The sequence below is a fragment of the Narcine bancroftii genome, chromosome 4 (genome assembly GCF_036971445.1).
Source record: "Narcine bancroftii isolate sNarBan1 chromosome 4, sNarBan1.hap1, whole genome shotgun sequence".
Lineage (NCBI taxonomy): Eukaryota > Metazoa > Chordata > Chondrichthyes > Torpediniformes > Narcinidae > Narcine > Narcine bancroftii.
The window spans coordinates 241,937,677-241,957,244 of NC_091472.1; the positions used below are offsets into that span (position 1 = coordinate 241,937,677).

A 19,568-nucleotide genomic window follows, 5' to 3' on the forward strand; every position below is an offset into this window, starting at 1 on the left:
TTTCACTCTTTTAAATTCCTGGTCTATCCAATCTTTCTTCAAACATCAGTCCGGTGAACTTTCACTGCACTCCCTCAATGGCAAGGATGTCCTTCCTCAGATTAGGAGATGAAAACTACACAATGCTCAATGTGTGACCTCATCAAACCCTTATACAACTGTATTCTTCCTTCTGTGTTCAAAAGCTCTCACAATAAAGGCCAGCATGCACTTACGTTCTTCACCGCCTGGTGTATCTGCATTTTGACCTTTAATGAATTATGCACCTCCCTGTTCCCTACTTTGTCACCATTCGGATAATAAGATGCCTTCCTCTGATTGCCAACAAAGTGCATAATCTCATATTATACTACATTATACTGCATTTGCCATGTTTTTTTCCCCACTTTCCTCATCTGCCCAAGTCACTCTACAGCAGTAGTATTAGAGGGATTGCTTAAGGTGGGATGTGGGTGGGAAGGGAAGGTTGAGAATCACTGCTCTAGACCCAATTGTTACTGAAATATTTTGCTTGAAAAAAATTGTCATCGGCCCATTTCCTTTGGAGTTATGAAACTGTGCTCATAACGAGTCTATTAGGTATGATCAAACCAGTGTTTTTAAAACTTTTTCTTCCCACCCACATACCACCTTAACCAATCCCTTACTAATCACAGAGCAACGATGGCATAGGGAATACTTAAAGTGGCATGTGAGTGAAAAAAAAGGTTGAGAACCACTGCCCTACAGCTTCTTGGAATTTTCCTCACAGCTCACATTGCCACTCAGTTTCGTCATCAGTAAACATATTTCTTTTGTCAAGATCATTAATAAATATTATAATTAGCTGCTGTACCAGCACTGAAACTTGTGGCACCCTACTCGAAACAGTCCGCCATCTGAAAAAGTCCCATTTATTACCATTCTCTGCTTCCCACCTGTCAACCAGTTTTTAATTGACAACAATGTAGGTCCTACTATACTATGTTCTCTAATTTTGCACATTTGTCAAAAACAATTTAATGTCCAAATGCAACTCATCACACCATTCACTGCTTTCCACTCTTCTGGTTGCACCCCTCAAAAAATTTTTAGTTTTGTCAAGAGCGATTTCCTTTTGGAAATCCACGCTGGCTTGATTTAATCCATTCCCACCTCTCCAAATGTGCAGTAATTATATCTTAACTAATTGACTCCAGCTTTTTTCAGGCTCTCAAAGTCAGGCTAACTCAGTGGTTCTCAACTTTTTTCTTTCCACTCACTTATCACTTTTAGTAATCCCTATGCCATAAGTGTTCTGTGATTATTAAGGGATTGCTTAAAGTGGTATGTGGGTGGGAAGGGAAGGTTGAGAATCACTGCTCTAGACCCAATTGTTACTGAAATATTTTGTTTGAGAAAAATTGTCAATGGCCCATTTCCTTGGGAGTTAGAAAACAGTGCACATAACGAGTCAATTAGGTACGATTTTTCCACCCACATTCCACCTTAGGCAATCCCTGACTAATCACAGAGCACCTATGGCATAGGGAATACTTAAAGTGGAATGTGAGTGGAAAGAAAAAGGTTGAGAACCACTGGACAGTCTATAATTCCTCGATTCTTTCTCTTTTCTGAAAAAAGTGATGTTGATTGTGGACTTTATGAAAGGAAAACCAGAGGTGTAAGATTCAGTGATCAATGAGGGATCAAAGGTGAAGAGGATGAGCAAATTTAAGTTCTTGGGAGTCACTACCTCAGAGGATCTTTCCTGGACCCAATGCACGAATGCCATCACGAAGAATGTACATCAGCGCCTCTACTTCCTTAGGAGTTTGCAGAGGTTTTGTATGACATCAAAAACCTTGGCAAACATCCAGAGGTGTGTGGTGGAAAGGGTGCTAATCGGCTGCATCATGGCCTGGTATAGTGGGGCTAATATCTCTGAGCAGAAAACCCTGAAATAGATTGTGGATACAGCCCAGTAAATCACAGGCAAAACTCTCCCCACCATCAAGAACATCTACATGGAACACTGCCGTCAGAGAGCAGCAGCAATCATCAAGGATCCACACTACACAGGACATGCTCTATTCTCATTACTGTGATCAGGAAAGAGGTATAGATGGCATAAGACTCTTAAATCAGGTTCAGGAACAGTTACTACCCCTCCACCATCAGACTGGTCAACAATAAACTCCATCAGAGAGTCATTTAAATACTCTTGATTTGCACACTATTATTGAATATTTACTTTCTGTATTGCCCAATCAGTTTGTTTACATTTCTTTCTTTTATATAAGTATCTTTTCTTGAGTACAGTTTTTTGCACTACTGATAAGTAGAAATTCTGTCTGACTTGCATGCAAAAGAATCTCAAGGTTGTATGTGATGTTATGGTCACTGAAATTGCAGTGGACATGACAAAATAACTACACAAGGTATTTCTAGAGTGAATCAAATGGATTTACTCTTCATCACCCGCACAAGATTTTACAATCCAAAATCACGCGCTCAACACGCACTGACGTCACACGATCAGTTTGATGCCATAGTGCCGCTACACAGCCCACCCCCCCAAAACCGGCAGAAAGGTTTGTCTGTCCTTTTGGTTGTTGACCTCTGTGAAGGACTGTTGGCTACTGCAGTGGGGAAGACATCCACATGAGCTGTCCCTAGCAAAAGACTGTAGCTTCTCTCCAATGTCCAAAATACAGGTCGACCTAGTTTGTCTGAATATCCTATAAGGTCCTTCATAGAGCATCTGTAAAGGTTGACTATGTATTCCCCTTTGGACGAAGATATAGTCGCAGTTTTTGAGGTCTTCAGACACAAAAGAAGTGTTCTCCATGTGACAATGGTGGTATAGGGATCAATTTTCTTATGATCTCCCTTAGGCTGCTCATCAGTTCCTTAGGATCATTTCTGGAGTTGAAATGGTAGAGGATAAACTGCCCTGGAACCACCAATGGTGCGCCATACATAACCTCCAAGTTGTTCTAATGCCCAGTAATACCCAGGGCAGTTCAGGCCCTCGAACAGAGCCATCAAGGCTGATGAGGTTTCAATGAAATAATTGGCCTGGGGATGATAGGCATTTGTATAATGAATTGTTGTACTGAGCAAGCAAGATAAGGCTGTCCACAGCGAGGAAGTAAATTGTGGTCCTTTATCCGAAGTAACATACACCAGTAAACCAAAACGAGACACCCAGGAACTGAGGAACGCCCAAGTACAACTGTCTGCAGTAGCATTTGCCATAGGCATGGCCTTGAACCATCGTGTAAACCTGTCTATTACTGTAAAAAGATAACGGTATCCTCTTGAAACAGGAAGAGGACCAACGATGTCCACGTGGACATGAGCAAAATGATGAGTAACTGCTGGGAAGGACTGCAGTGGTGCTGCCGAACCTTTACTTTCTGCAGGCAATATATGACTTCACCATTTGAGTAACATCTTTTTTAAGACCGTGCCACACGAACCTGTCCGAAACCATGCGAACGGTCAATCAAATCGACGGATGCGAGAGACCATGCACAGAGTTGAATACTCGACGTTTCCATGATGCCGGAACCACTGGGGATGGGTGTCCTGTTGATATATCACAGAGTAGTTTACCATTAACTTCAAACTGGACAACTTTCAATTGCAGATTCCTGACTGCAGTCCGATAAGCATTCATCTCATGGATATGTTCTTGGGCCACGGCCAATGCTGTGTAGTCAATGCTTTGATCTACAGATGAAACCTCGAGTAGAGCAGGGCAGGAAAGTGCATCAGCTACTACATTGTCTTTTCCAGAAAAATGTAGAATTTCTGTGGAGAATCCTGAAATGAATGATAATTGCCGTTGTTGTCATGCCAACCAGGGCTCTGCGACCTTAGAAAATGCAAATGTTTAGTGCTTGTGGTCGGTACATAATAAAATTTCTGCCCTCCAAAAAATAACGTAAGTGTCAAATAGACAAGTAAATGGCCAAAAACTCCTTATCAAAAGCACTCTATTTCTTCTCTGCTTCACGAAGATGGCAGCTGAAGAATGCTAATGGTTTCCAATACCCATTGACATATTGATGAAGGGCACCTCCTATGGCCTATTGGAAGTGTCTGTAGAAAGGACGGTGGCTGCATTTAAAACTGGGAAGCTGAGCGTAGTGGCATGAGTCAGCAAATCTTTCGTCTTCAAGATTGTTTCCCTCTTCAGTCCAATGGATGGTTCTGGCATTTCCAGACAGTAAATCAAAAAGGGGCTTCATGATACAAGCTGCTCCCGGAAGAAACCGACGGTAAATATGTACCATTCCCAAGAATTCCTGCAGGCTTTTAACCGTAGCATGTCTTGAGTATTTGGTAATGGCCTCAGCTTTGGATGGCAGCAGAATCACGTCTTCCTGAGTAACTCTATGCCCCAAGAAATCATTTCTTGGCCAAAAACTCATTTATCTAGATTGATGGTCAGTCCAAACTTCTGAAGATGAATAAAAAGTCTACGCAGATGTTCCAAATGTTCTTCCTTTATCCCACTGGCCACTAAAATGTCGTTGAGGTAAATGAAGTCATTGGTCATACCACATCCTAAAGCATCCATCACCCATTGAAATGATTATGCGACATTCTTTAATCTGAATGGCATTTGTAAAAATTCGAACAACCCAAATGGGGTAATTATTGCTGTTTTTGGAATGTCTTCTGGCTCTACTGGTTATTTGTGATAGCCACGCACTGTCTATTTTGGAGAAGATCTTTGCTCCATGCAAATTAGCTGAGAAATCCTGAATATGAGGTATCGGATAACAATCTGGGATGGTGGTGTTGTTAAGTCATCTGCAATCTCCACAAGGTTGTCAACCTCCATTGTGTTTCAGGACAATATGTAATGGAGATGCCCAGGGACTGGTGGACCTATGAATTATGCCTAGTTCCTCCATCTTGGCAAACTTTTCTTTAGCTAAATGCAGCTTCTCTGGAGACAAGTGGCACATTTCAGCATGGATAGGTGGGCCCTTAGTACAAATGCGGCGAGTAACACTGCTTTGCAGTGGAGGCAGAAAACTGTAGAGTAGTAATCTCAGGGAAATCTTCCAATGAGCTTGGAGAATTCATCCACTAGTTTACTTAATGTCTGAAGGCTCAGAGCAGATGTATAGGCGTCTGCCAGAGGAATGGTCTGAAAAGTAGTTCCATCTATTAGCCAACGCTCTTTTAAGTCAACTAGGAATGAATGAGCCTGAAGAAAATCTGCACCAAGCAAAGGTCAGGATACTGCTGTTATAATAAATGGCCAAGTGTAGAGATGATTCTTGAACTTGACATTCATCTTCCTGGTGCCAAAGGTCAGAATGTTGGAACTGTTAACTGCTCGTAATTGCAGGTTCAGGGTAGGATTGCGTGTGTCAAAACCGATGGGTGGAAATACACTAACTTCTGAACCTATGTCCACCAGAAATTTTTGCTGGGACAACTGGTCCCTTACAGGCTTGCAGGTTTCTTGCCAACCACCGCAGCCCTTGCTGGTGGTTGGCCTAGGTATTTCCCACAAATTGGCAGGTGGAAGGCACTTCCGGGCATTACTTCCCAACACTTGTGGTAATAACGCCAAGACAAGGAGTCCACAGGCTGCTTGCGTGTCTTGGGGCATTGCCTGCTTATAGGGAGTGATGTGCTAAGAGCACTAGAGTGTGAATATTGTGCAGACTTGTCTTCCTTGCTGTGCTTTTTAGCCAGCCATAGAATGTCTGCCTCTGCCATGACAACCCTTGGGTCTTCAAATGATCACTTGGGTAGTAAGAGCATAATATCATCTGGCATTCACTCTAAAAAGAGCTGCTCAAATAACATATTGAGCATTTTGCCAGCTGCCAGGAACAACATTTCATCCATTAATTCTGGATGAGCGAAATGTAGTAGTTTGGCTGCACTTTCCCTATACATGTAATAAAATTGCTTTTAAAGCACCATCCTTGCTGGTATGTGATGGATCTCGTAGGAAGTCACCGACTCTCTTAGCGATGGCCTGGTACAGGACACTGACAAGATGGTAATAACGAGTGGTGTCCAATTCGACTTTGCGAAAGTGAAATTGCTCTTCAGCCTGTTGGAACCACAGTTCAGGCTCAGCTGTCCAGAAAGGTGGTAGCTTCACAGCAATGGTTGCAGAGTCAATGTTTGTCCAAAAAATAGGTTTTTGGACTCGTCAGGGTCACTAATTGTGGCCACTGGAATCACAGTGGATACAACAAAATAACCACACAAGGCATTTCTAGAGTGCATCACATGGTGGTTTGATGCCTTCTGGGAGTTCTAGTGGCGCCATAGCACTGCTAGAATGTCACGTATGTACTCTGATAATAAATCTGAACTTTAACTTTGAATCAACAGAGAGTAAACAAAACATTGAAAAATAATCACTAATGCATCCATGAACTCTTAAGCATTCTGGGATGTTGTCTACAGGCCTGGAGATTTATCATCTCTCAGCATCATCATTTTACCAATACAATTTCATGACTAAATGTCATTTATTTCTTGTCCTTTTGACTCCTGGTATTCCCAGTGGAGGCCTCCTCCTCTGGGAACTAGTCTAGCTGTCTTCAACTTTTCTTAGCTTGTTTCATGGTTGACAGTTCAGAACAATGTTGTTAGTGGGTCAATATATTTAAGACAAGGTTGGATAAATTTTTACATAGTAGGGAAATTCAGGGATACGGGGTAAAGGCAGGTAGCTGGAGATGAGCCGATCACCAGATCAGCAATGATCTAATTGAAAGGCGGAGCAAGCTTGATGGGCTGGATGGCCGACACTTGCTCCTATTTCTTACATCCTTGTGTTCTAACCATTTGAGACAACAATGACGCAGCTGACTGTGTTGTGGGTAAGCACTTTAAATGCTGCTTCTATCAATACCGCCATTTTCTGGCTGATTTCAATCACAGATAGAAGTTTCTATAACAAGCATAAGACCCTTACTTAATGAATATTCTTACTACAATGTACCCCGGTACGAGCCAATGTGCAGCGTAATTCTGGTGGGAATTGATACATGCACTTTTCTGCTCTATTTAGATCTTTAGGATCTGCACTGCTGTCTGTCAACAAGCTGGAGTATGTTCAAATTTCTAGGCTCTCAAAATAAAGATCTGTCTGACAAACCTAAAACACGCCATTCTCCAGCAGGGTTTAAATATATCATGTTTTTTGATGTTGGCCATCACCAACTTGCAGGTTAAAACTACAATAATTGAACGAATGATCAATGTTACCTTTTAATTTGAAATATGAAAGACAGGACAGTTGACAACCATAATAATTTTCAGGAAATATGTAGTCACTGCCCTCTTTCATGGATTTCTGCTTGGGATGTAGCTTGTTGAATTTCACAAGAGCCTATAGAAAGGAGTCATTCGGAGGACATTCATTACCTTGCCATGTAGCTTTAAAGATCCTTGGTGAATAATTCAAAATTCTTGATCCAATTTAATCTTCCGACTGCTATTTTTAGCAATTACATTCCCTTCTGCAGTTCAGCAAAACAAGCCCAAGGCTAAAATAAATAACCATTTCACGGATCAGTTTTGTGAAAGAACACCCTTTAATTTATGCGCATTCATGATTCGTTCACTGTAAAAATAGGAAAGGGTTTCACTGAATTATTAAAAGCATCCCACTCTCAATTTTTTGTACTGCAATATATCACCTGGGAGGTAATTACAAGAATCTGCAAATCAGTTTCCCCCCTTCTGCACTTTCGAGGCAATGGTTGAGAAGCTAGCCCTGTCTGTGTTATTGATGGGACTGCAGAGAATGGAGAGTGTGCAATGCTATTTTTAGCTCAGAATTTATTGGTTAAGTCCCCAAGAGATTTGTAAAGCTCCAGGACAAGCTGCTGTTATTTTAGGCTGCACTACTTATTATTAGAAACGGTCTGTCAGATCTCATTTGAAGCAGAAATACCTTTCAAATTCCCAGCAGTGAAAGCCCTTGCACTGTGCAATTATACATTTCTAAATTCGGTACACTTCAGTTCCCTTTGAAGCCCTCAGACCAATTAAAAGAAAATCCTTCAGAATTGTCCTGCCAGGTTCCACAATCATTACAAGTTATCATACATTATACATCTTTTGCTGCTCTGTCAGTAATTAAGGGAATTGACCATAGTTTACAGACCATTTTATGGTTTTCTATTATAGTGTGTCTGTGCTAAATGACTTTTATCTTTAATTTCATTTCTTTTTCTTCTTTTTTCTTCTATGGAAGAAAGCCTGATCTTTTTTTTCCCCCCAATTTTAATTTGTATGGTACCATTGACAAAGAGGAGTAGACTTTGGGATTTCTCATCACAAGGAATGGATGTGGATTCAAAAGGAGATCAGAAGGGATAAGTAAAAGCTTGGTCAAATACATGAGTTCATTTTTATTTAAGGGAGGCAAAGTTATTTCAATTGGCAGTTCTAGAGCACCAAATGATGTTGATGCTAATTCCAAGCTCACAACATAACATTCGCAAGGAACTTCTGTCCTTCTCAATATCTGAGAGACTGGACACTTCGAGAGTCACTTCGCTGAGCATCTTCGCTCTGCCTCCATCAATGACAGGGATCTCCCAGTGGCCAACCATTTCAATTCTGTGCGACATGTTCGCACTGACATGTCTGTCCATGGCCTCAGGCACTGTCACACCAAGGCTACCTGTAAATTGGAGGAGCAACTCCTAATATTCCAGATAAGCATTAACATAGATTTCTCTGTTTTCTGTTAGCCTATTCTCTGTTCTCTCTTTCTCTCTCTCTCACCCATCCCTCTGTCTTTCTTCCTCCAGCTCTCCACCCCCTTCCCTCTCCTCTCACAGAGCCATCGCCACCCCCCCACCCCCACCTTTGCTGGTTTGACTTCTCTCCCTTATCCACCTATTACTTCTTGCCTGTGGGCCTGTGCTCCTCTCCTATCCCTCCCCTCCACCATTTTATTTGGACAATTGCTTACATTTTCTTTATACTTTGATGAAGGGCTCAAGCCCAAAATGTTGGTTATGTATCTTTATCTTTGCAATATAAAGTCCACCCGAGTTTCTCCAGCATTGTGTTTTTATTTCAAACGTGATGCCTGCAGACTTTTTTGCTTTACTCCTATTCACATGCTGAGATGCAGGGGGCAGCACTGACAAGCCAGATCAAATCCAGGTATTTTCCAGCTGACTTTACTGGTTAGTGATCAGGAGTAAAAGCATGACAATCCCAATGGAGATTATATTTCAAAATTACATGACATATTTCTGAAGCAGTAAAGGAAGCTTCAGAAGGTCATGATTTTTTTTGTTTTCTCCCTGTTAAGCCCCCTTGTGGATAATTCACAAATCACGAACTGCTATTTTTCGCAACAGCAATTCCTCGTGGAATTTGGCAGAATGAGCCAGAAGCTTAAAAAACTTCATTGGTCATCATAGTGTACAAGCAATCTTCAATGAATGTAAAATCATGACTCTTTCAGATACTTGAAAAGAGAATGGCTTTGAATTATTGAAAGCAAATGACAAATAGACATTAAAGCTAATAGAAACCATTGTAATAAAACAAGCTTCAATCTTTAACCTGATTTGATATCTTATATTGATATCACAGAAAGCCCTCAAACTTTGACTAATATTACAACCAAAGTTCAACAATTGAAATCACCTCAACACACCAAGGTCAACAATATTACATGACTTGTAGTCACCTGACTTAATTTTTTCTCAACACCAATCATGGTACTCATAGACACCTCGACCAAAATTGCACTGGGAGAAATCTCAATGTTCCATATCTGTATAGATTACTATGAGTTCAAACTCATAGAGACAAGACAGCAAATTCGACATGATCAGAAGACCTTCTGGGATATTTGGCCAAATGTACAGGGAATATAAAAGAGCATTAAACAAAATTGCTGGAAATACTTAGCAGGTTGCTATGTAAAGAGAAAAAGGAGCCCCTTTCCACACTTGCAAGTGGTCCCAGAAATTAACGGCCAATAAGTCTAAAAAGGATCTAGTGCAAAAGGAAAATCTTCTCAACATTAGTGTGAGATGACGCCATTTCATGCCAGGGATTGAAGGCCTTGACCATTATTACAACCCTTGGCATCTGCAGAAGCTGATGTTGTCATCAGGCAAGTGTAGGACAGGCAATTGCATTCTGGGACAGAAAGGACCCAAGTGTTTGCATGCGTGAAGGAAGAAAGATTAAAATGAAGGTATAAACTTTGCCGTGGGAAGGTGTGATAGTACAGTCCTATCACCAATGTATATAGTTACAGTATCTAGAGTGTAATGACTGTGCTTACAGCGATTGGCTGAGAGCTTAGTCACGCCTACTGTCTGGGCCTTAAAGGGTTGTGTCCCTTGCCAGGTCGGATCATTCCGGACTGGTCGGCCACCTGTGAAGAGCTCCTGTCTTTTGCTAATAAAAGCCTTGGTTTGGATCAACAAGTCTTTGGTTCTTTCGATGAGCTCTACAGAAGGTCACAGTTGGAGAGAGAGAGAGGCAATAAATAGCAATAGCACACAATTTTTAAACAGTGTGGGAAAGTTGGTCGTACTATAGCGCTCAATGTAAAGACCATGGGAAAAAGCGATGACAGACCTGACTTTCCAGAATGCTGTATGGCAGAGAAACCCCTCCATGAGGACTCCATGCTGCGCATACAGCCCTTTCTCTGCCACATGGAATTCTGGGAGGGCATGGCTTCCCCCCCACCACAGTATTTACATATTGTGTGCAATAGTGTTACCAACTTTCCCACACTGTATAAATTGAACTTAATAGTGCTGCCATCTTTCCCATGCTGTTTAAAAATTGTCATGCACTTGGTTCGGGCAAGCGGAAGTGCAATTTCAACTCTGGCAGATCACCTCCAATTCGACAATTTTTACCACATTGACCAAGGGACCGCAGCCAGAGTGGATGACTTGATACATGACCTGCCAGAGGAAGGTAAATACCTAGCCCTTAAGAATCTCCTCCTGAGCACGTTCAGCTTGTCCAGACGACAGTGCGCTGCCAGGCACATGCACCTACTCTGCTTGGGTGACAGAGCACCATCCACCCTTATGACCAAAACGCTCGCACTCGCAGAGGGCCACAAGCCGTGTCTTATGTTTGAGTAGGCCTTCCTGGAACAGATGCCAGACGACGTACAATTGCTGTTGGCAGACGAAGATTTCTCAGACTCACGTAAGGTCGCAGCCAGAGCAGACATGTTGTGGCACACGAAACACGAAAATGAGTCTGCTATGATCCAGTTGACTCAGCCCCACCCGGGCCAGCAGACCGGACCCCATCCAAACCGGGCACAACTGCACCCCAGCAAGCCAGCAGAGACACCAAACACTAACTGGTGTTTTTATCACCAATGCTGGAGGGCACAAGCACGAAGATGCAGACAGCCCCGGTTCCTGGTCGACACAGGCGCCAAACTCAGTGTCATCCTGCCAACTGTCCTGGAAACATGAACACATCCACGAGGTCCCACTCTCTGGGCGGCAAACAACACTGCCATCAAGAACTTTGGCAGGCGCAATGTTCAAATACAACTTGGCAAAGAAAATTTCCAGTGGAATTTAACACTCGCTGCTGTGGACACATTACTCCTCGGTGCAGACTTTCTACGAGTGCACAGCCTGCTGGTGGATGTGAAGGCCAAACATTCCAGACCGTCCAACTTAAAGCAACCAATGCCAACACCGCAAGCGTGGCCACTGCGAGTGCCCCAAAGGACGAGTACAGCTTCCTGGACAAATTCCCATCCATCCTCAGGCCGCAGTTTACTTCCGCCATGCCACAGTATGGGGTGCAACACCCGACCCAAGGCCACCAATCACGCCAAAGCCAGAAAATTTTTCCTGGATAAATTGCAGTTGGCCAAAGAAGAATTTTCTCGGATGCAGGAATTGGGCATATTTCGCAGTCTGTGGGCGTCCCCACTTCATATGATCCCCAAGTCCTCAGGCAGGTGGTGGCCCTGTAGAGATTACCACCGCTTAACGACTCCACCATACCCGGCCGCTAACCAATCCCGCATATACAAGACTTCACGACGACCTGCACAGCATGAAAGTTTTCTCAAAGGTTGATCTAGTGTGTGGCTATCACCAGATTCCCATCCACCTGGATGACATCGGAAAGACAGCCATCATCACCCCAATCGGACTTTTTGAATTCCTCTGCATGTCATTTGGCCTCAAGAAGGTGGCAAAAACCTTCCAGCACTTGATGGACGCGGTGGGCAGAGACTTGGACTTTGTGTTCATCTACCTGGATGACACACTCATCGCAAGCAGGACTACGAAGAACACAAGGATCATCTCCGCAGATTCTGCACATGCCTGTCCGACTTTGGCCTCACGGTCAACTTGGCAAAGTGCCAGTTCTGCAAAGACTCCATGCAAATCCTGAGCCACACTATCACCGCAAAAGGGGCAACATCATCCAAACTTTGTCCCCTGGGCTGGACTATTCCCAACTGGTGCAGGCCCAAAAAAAGGACACGGAAAAGCAGGCCTTCCTCACAGCCACCACCAGCCTCCTCTTCGAAGACATCAGCCTTTCAGGCAGCTCTGACACTCTACTGTGCGATGTTTCCACCGGCTCACTGCACCCAGTCATACCACGGCAATGAAGGCGCCAAGTTTACCAGGCCATCCACGATCTCGCCCTCCCATCCATAAATACCACAACCCTCATGGTGAAGGAGAGGTTCATATAGCATGGCCTGAGAAAGCAAATTGCCCAACTGGCCCGCAATTGCACCCAGTGTCAGACTTCCAAGGTCCACTGACACGTCAAGACCCCTGTCCAGCAGTTTGATCTTCTGAAGAGACAGTTCAGGCATAATCACGCCGACACCATGGGCCCACTACCTGTCTCCCAGGATGCCTAGTACCTGTTAATGGTGGTAGAAATGCACCACAAGATGGCCAGAAGCCATCCCGTTAAAAGACACTTCCACTGATTCCTGCGCTAGTGCACTGCTCACACATTGGATTGTGAGGTTTGGGATACCAGCTGATATTACCACTGACAGAGGGGCACAGTTGACATTGGTGCTGTGGATACACCTAGCAACTCTCCTGGGCATTAAGCTGCTCCGTACCACTGCCTACCACCCGCAATCCAACGGCCTCATTGAATACTTCAACCGCCACCTGAAGTCAGCTCTCATGGCCCATTTAACCAGCCCCAGCTAGGTGGAAGACCTCCCATGGGTCTTACTGGGCATCCTAACTGTATCCAAAGAGGATCTGCAGGCCTCCTCCATGGTAATGATGTACAGCGCCCCATTAATCCTTACAGGTGAATTCTTCCCACTGTCCCAAGACCCAGGTACCAAAGGGAGAGCAGAGTTGCAGAAACTACGGGACAGGTTAGCCTCCTTCACACCCCCCCCCCCACCCTCACATCACGGGCACTAGACCGCGTCCATTCCTCAGGACTTATTAACCACAGACTTTGTTTTTGTCTGCTGCAGACTGCATTTGCCCTCCTCCAATGACCCTATAATTCCCTGTACAAAGTCCTATCCAACATGGGCAAAACCTTCATGCTGGACATTGTGGGTAGAGAGGAACCGTTCACAGCCGACTGGCTGAAGCCTGCACATCTTGACCTCAGCCAGCTGGTCAGGTTAGCGCAACCCAAGCATTGGGGACGACCTCCCAAAGTCCAGCTTCACTGTGCTTAGGGGTAATGGAATGCTAGAGCTGGTTTGGGGGGGAGGGGGTTGTGTGATGGTGCACATTGAAATGCAGTTGAACTGACTCTGCAATGTTACGGCCACAGCAGCGGAGCCGCTGCATCAAGATGGTGCTGCTGAGTGCATCTCCTCCCATGCTCAAACGGGCCGTGAGTGTGGACTCGGCTCCATTGTGATGTCACAGCCCACATGTGGGCAGGACTTATGGCCCGCCTTATAAGGTGCAGTGTGTGGGCTTTTCAAAATTAAACCATTGGAAGTCCAAGCAACTCACAGTGTGTCGTCTTTATTTCACTCCCCTTAGTAGCTACTGCTACAATTTCTTAAAAATAATTCTGGATAGAAACCAAATGAGTTACATTATACCAATCCTTGGTCATAACACAGAGTAATATCTGTCTAATGTGATAATATGATCTAGGACCTCCATATATAATCGGTTAATCTAAAAAAAAGAATAAAAATTAAAAATAGAAAAAAAAATCTGAAAAGAAACTAAAACTAAATCTAATCTACACCTTCCTCTAATCAAAGCTACCTTGTAGAAAAGTTAATGTTACTTTGTGATCTTGCAACAAAGTTGATGCTTCTCATCTGATGAAGGACCTGAAAAGTTAGCAGTTTCCCTTCCTACCGATGCTGCTGACCTCGGGAGTGTTACCAGCTTATTTTCTGTTTATCTTTCACATTTTATTCATTTGCATTTTTGATTTGATTTTCAACACAAGAGGCTGCATTGAGACAGAGTAGACCAAGGGCTGACTTAGAAGTCTGCATCAGCAACTTGAGGTATGTATCAAAACTCCAAGGTATTGATGAGATGGGAAAGATGGGAACAGGAGTTGAATTCCTATGTTAACAGGTCCAAAATGTCCAAGATGGCCATGAACAGCCATTAATAATCAGCAGAGAAGATATGAATAATCCAGGCATTCGGGGCACATTATATTTGAGAATATAGGTATTTGGCACTATTTGAAATCGAAATACCATGAACAGCCTTTTCTCCCAAACTTGCACAGAAGATCATGAAGGATCCAAATTTCTTGTCAACAAAAATGGTCAAGGTCACATCTGATGGTTTGTCAATCACTCTTCATAATGGTATTGCCAATGAACTTGTCAAAGCAAGAATCAACCAACTCAGCAAACTCTGAGTGTATCGCATAAATTGTATAAACCCATTATATACAGAAGCTCATGATAAATTATGATCTAATAGACTTTTGAAAATCATTAAGTTGTCTTTGGTAATTTGAAGTCATCAACTTACATCAGCTTCACTCCCTTCTCGTAGGTTGTAGGTCAGGTCATGCTGAATATCTTCAATGAATTTCTGTGCATATTCTGGATACAGCTCCAGTACTTCCCGCAAACCCTTCAGAATAATGTATTGCAAATCACAGTAGGTCAGAGCCTTCACGTTGGCATTAGTCTTAATCACTTGGTCCCTTGCCAAAAAATCAGAGCCAATCAAATCGCCTTTCCCTGGGGAGGTCAAAAGAAATACCAAGTCAGTTGTTTCTTGCAGAAGTCTTCGAAGACACACAAGACAGAATGGTTCACCAGTTAAAATGAATCTATTTAAATTCTGGATTGGCAGTCAAAGAATGTATTATTCTATATTTAATATTACACTGATGCTTCTCCTTTGGAAATATAATTGGTGAACTATGTAAAGAAGAATAATTTCAATTAAAACATTTCATTTTTAAAAACATCACTAATTGATTCAACCTGTGACTTTCAATGGAACATCCATATCATCCTTTTTCAATATCACCATGTTAATGTGCAAAAAACTGGCCAGCAGGGCTACTTTGCAATACCTTAATTTACAGAACCCTACTTAGGATGCAGCTTAAAGTTGTCTGAGGACATAAAAAAATGGAAACATCGAGGACCATTTGTGCTTGGTTCACTATTCAATGGCTGAGCTCAATCCTCAGCACCTCTTCTTGCACCAAGGTTTATACCCTTAATATCTAAATCAAAAATGATCAGTCTCTCTTATGAACTTCCTCATTGACTGAGTCTCCACAGCTGTCTTGTACAAATAAGTCCACACATTATTGTAGTTTGGGTGAAGGCATTTCACCCAAATTACAATAATGTGTAAATACCCAAGCCTGATACTCGAGTTGTGGTAAAACTTTGCTGCTTGCATATGATACATATCCTTACATTCCCTGCATATTCATGTGTCTAATATGCAAGCAGCAGAATTTTAATTTATCTTGGGTAGGCATATGGGCCAAAGGGACTTGTCCTGTGTTGTACTGTTTTATATTAATGCTTATTTTGAAGCTGAAACCTACAGTTTGAGGCACCCCATCTGAATGAAACATAAATCCCCCATCAACCTGGCAAAACCCCGGAAGAATGTTCATGTTCAATGAGATAATTTCTGTGTAACGGGTTCACATTAGGGTGTAGAAAGTGAGACGACTCATGGAATTGTTTTCCAACATTTATTCGCTCCCCTTAGCAAGATAACAAGCAGTGTGTTTCATTCTTTTCCTCAACTACACACAGATACTTTATTTTAACATTTCAGTATGTATTCAACTCAGTGCACACAGAATGAGCTTTTAAGATTTGTCCAGTGGATTGTGTGTACTAATTGGCTCAGGCTGGCCCACACCCCAATGACACTCTCACCTGGACTTCTACCCTGGGACCCAGGCCATAAAGGTCAGGCCACCACTCCCTTCCCTAGCTTGGATCCGGGCTAGCTCAAGTCTCTGTACAATAAAGCCTATTGTTCCCCTCAGTCTTTGTCATTGTATTATTGGGGCAACTTATCGTGCCCAACACCTAGGAAAACATTTAAAATGGATCAGCAGTAATCTTCTCCCCCAGTTACCCTTCGCAAGGTAACAAGTAGTGTGAGGGACAGGAAAGGAGGGACTTAGGAAGTGCGCGAGGTGTGCACCACTGAAATCATTCCCACCAGAAACAAATACAGAATTGAAAATAGAAATTATTAAAATGCTTTTTTAACTCTGTTACATTTCATTCATCTAAACACAAGTATGGTTCAGTCTATTTCATCTCTTGTCATGTTGACAAACCCACCAAACCAGGAATCAAGCTGATGAATTCCCTCCAAGTCTCTCCTTCCTTGGGTACAGAGATCTGACCTGGATACAATATCTCATGTGCTATTTCATCAGTGTGCTTCTTAACTGAAACAAAATAACTGCAGTTTTGACATAGTTGTAAAGTTATACAAGGCGAAAAAAGGCCCTTTAGCCCATCGCACCTATGACAACCAAATTTCCTTCCTGCGCTAGACTTATTTATCTGTTTTTGGTCCTATTGTTCTGAACCCTTCCTGTCCATTCACCTACATGATGGAATGTTGCAATTGTACCTGACTTTACCTTTGGAAGCACGTTTTACCCTATCACCCTCGATGTTCAATAAAAGTTACTCCTTAGGTCCTCTTTAAATCTTTGCCCTCTTGTTTATAACTCCCCTACCCTGGGAAAAAGTTTGTGACTTTATCTATTCATCTTATCTATGCTGGGATTCAAATCTACCTGCAATGCACACCGACATAGTTTTTGCCTTCCTAAATGCTTGTTATGCCCATACATGAACTCTCAGTGATTGGTGTATGGGAACATACACATTCCTCTTAAAATCTAACCATTTTAAAAAATACCCTGCATTTCTATTTTTTTCTACCCAATGATCTCACAATTTTCCATCTGCCACATGCTCACCCATTTACCTAATGTTTGTTTCTCATTGAAGCTTCCAACCTGAATTAAACTGAGAATTCGTTGCAGACCAAGCCCTCATTCACATTAATTAAGGAATCATTCTTGGAGTTCAAAGAATTAAATCACACTATATTTGTAAGGCAAGCATCTGATTAATTATTGAGAAGTCCTGAGCATATGTTGCAGTCAATAAAGTAAAATCAAACCAGTCATCTGTTCAATGCAAATAAGTATTACATACTCATTCTTCTAAGCAAATAACTTGCTAAAATGCCTGAGTGGGTGCTGATTTACACTGCATATTAAATGCATATTACAATTTGCAAGATTACTAATGATGTATTTGCCATTTATATCTTGTGCACTGTGCTTGCATTCAAGTCTGACCAGGAGAAATCTGTCGACGCTGACGTTGGGGACCTTGGTCTAAAGCAGTAAATTGCACAACTCTATAAAAATACATGCTGCAGAGCAATTGTTGTGCTTCTGGATGTCTCAGCAATTTTAAAAAATATTTTATTTTTGCTATTTTTCCCCCATAAATATAACGTATATATCAAAATTTTCCATTTTCAAAAAGTATAAATAAATAAAACTTTTTCCCACAAAACAAAACACAACAATCCCTTCCATCCCACCCCCTTCACAGTATAAATCTGGACACCATCAGGGCTTAGGGTTGGGTTTAAAAATATAAAGTTTTCATTGGGGAGGTCATATATTTTTATAACAGTAGCCCCTTTTTAAAATTATATCTGGGCCTCTATATAGTCCAAATATGGTTGCCATGATTTTATAAATATTTCATATTTGTTCTTTAGATTGTATGTGATTTTTTTTCCGTATGTATATAACTGTTCGTATCTGTCTTCCATCATGCTATCTATAGAGGGGAGTCAGATTTCCAAGAAGTCACAATACATTTCTTAGCCACAGCTAAAGCTATTTTAAAAAATTGAGTTTAGAATTAAAATTAGATAAGTTTCAAATTGCATTTTTAAATGGAGTTCTATAAAGAATGTTATGATTTGTTAATTCCTGTATATACAGAAATACTTAAACAAATGACAGAAACAGGTTAATTTCCAGAGTCATTCTCAAGGGCGTTAATAACGGTTATTCCAAAGAAGGATAGAGATCCATTAAAAGTGGCTTCATATAGACCGATATCTTTATTGAATGCGGATTATAAGATTGTAGCAAAGGTATGAGCAAATAGATTGTCTAATTTTCTACCAAGATTAATACATGTGGATCAAGCAGGTTTTATCAAGAATAGATATTCAGCTGATAATATTACTAAATTGATTACAAGAATTAATGCTTCAAGACGGCAACTCAACCAACCAACGATAATAGCACTATACGCAGAAAAAGCTTTCAACCGTGTTGAGAGGAATTTTTTACTTAAAGTGTTAGAAAGATTTAAATTTGGACCACTCTTTATTGGTTGGGTTAAGGCATTATATACTAACCCTTTTGCCTAGGTGGTGACATTTGGGCAGGTTTTGCCTGAATTTAATTTGTCTAGATTGACTAGTCAGGGCTGTCCATTATCACCAGCCCTATTTGCATTAGTTATAGAACCATTGGCTCAAGCGATAAGACAAGATGTTAATCTTAAGGGAATTAAAATAGGTGAACAAGAGTATAAAATTAATTTGTTCGCAGACGAAGTGTTGATATATTTATCTTATTCTAGAAATTCTTTAGAGTCATTACAAAATTTGCTGAATCAATATGGAATAATTTTGGGTTATAAAGTTAATTGGGATAAAAGCGCGATATTATTGATATCAGATGAAGATTATTCAGACTGTAAACAGCTTATGAAGTTTAGATGGCCTAATAAAATTAAATATTTAGGGGTAATAGTAGATAGAGAATATCAAAATCGGTATGGTTTAAATTATGTACCATTATTAAACAAAATTAAATTTGATTTAAATAGATGAAAAGATTTGCCTTTAACTTTGATTGGAAGAGTAAATTGTATCAAAATAAATATATATCCTTGTGTTCAATATATTTTTCAGTCTATTCCGTGTGCTATACCAAGGAGATTTTTTTTAAGGAACTAAATAAAGTAATTCGTTTTTTTTATGGAAAGGTAAGTTGTCGAGAGTTTTCCTGCAGAAGTTGACATGGAG

General features: G+C 41.5%; 1 protein-coding gene across 8 annotated transcripts in view; it reads right to left on the minus strand.

Moving 5' to 3' along the window:
• The window catches only part of kcnh3 (potassium voltage-gated channel, subfamily H (eag-related), member 3), a 698,780-nt gene that overhangs the window by 35,946 nt on the left and 643,266 nt on the right, over positions 1-19,568 (minus strand). For all 8 annotated transcript variants that reach the window (XM_069934512.1, XM_069934516.1, XM_069934515.1 and 5 more), the window contains one exon: positions 14,961-15,175. In XM_069934512.1, the coding sequence (XP_069790613.1) occupies positions 14,961-15,175 (215 nt within the window). The remainder of the gene's footprint in view (positions 1-14,960; positions 15,176-19,568) is intronic.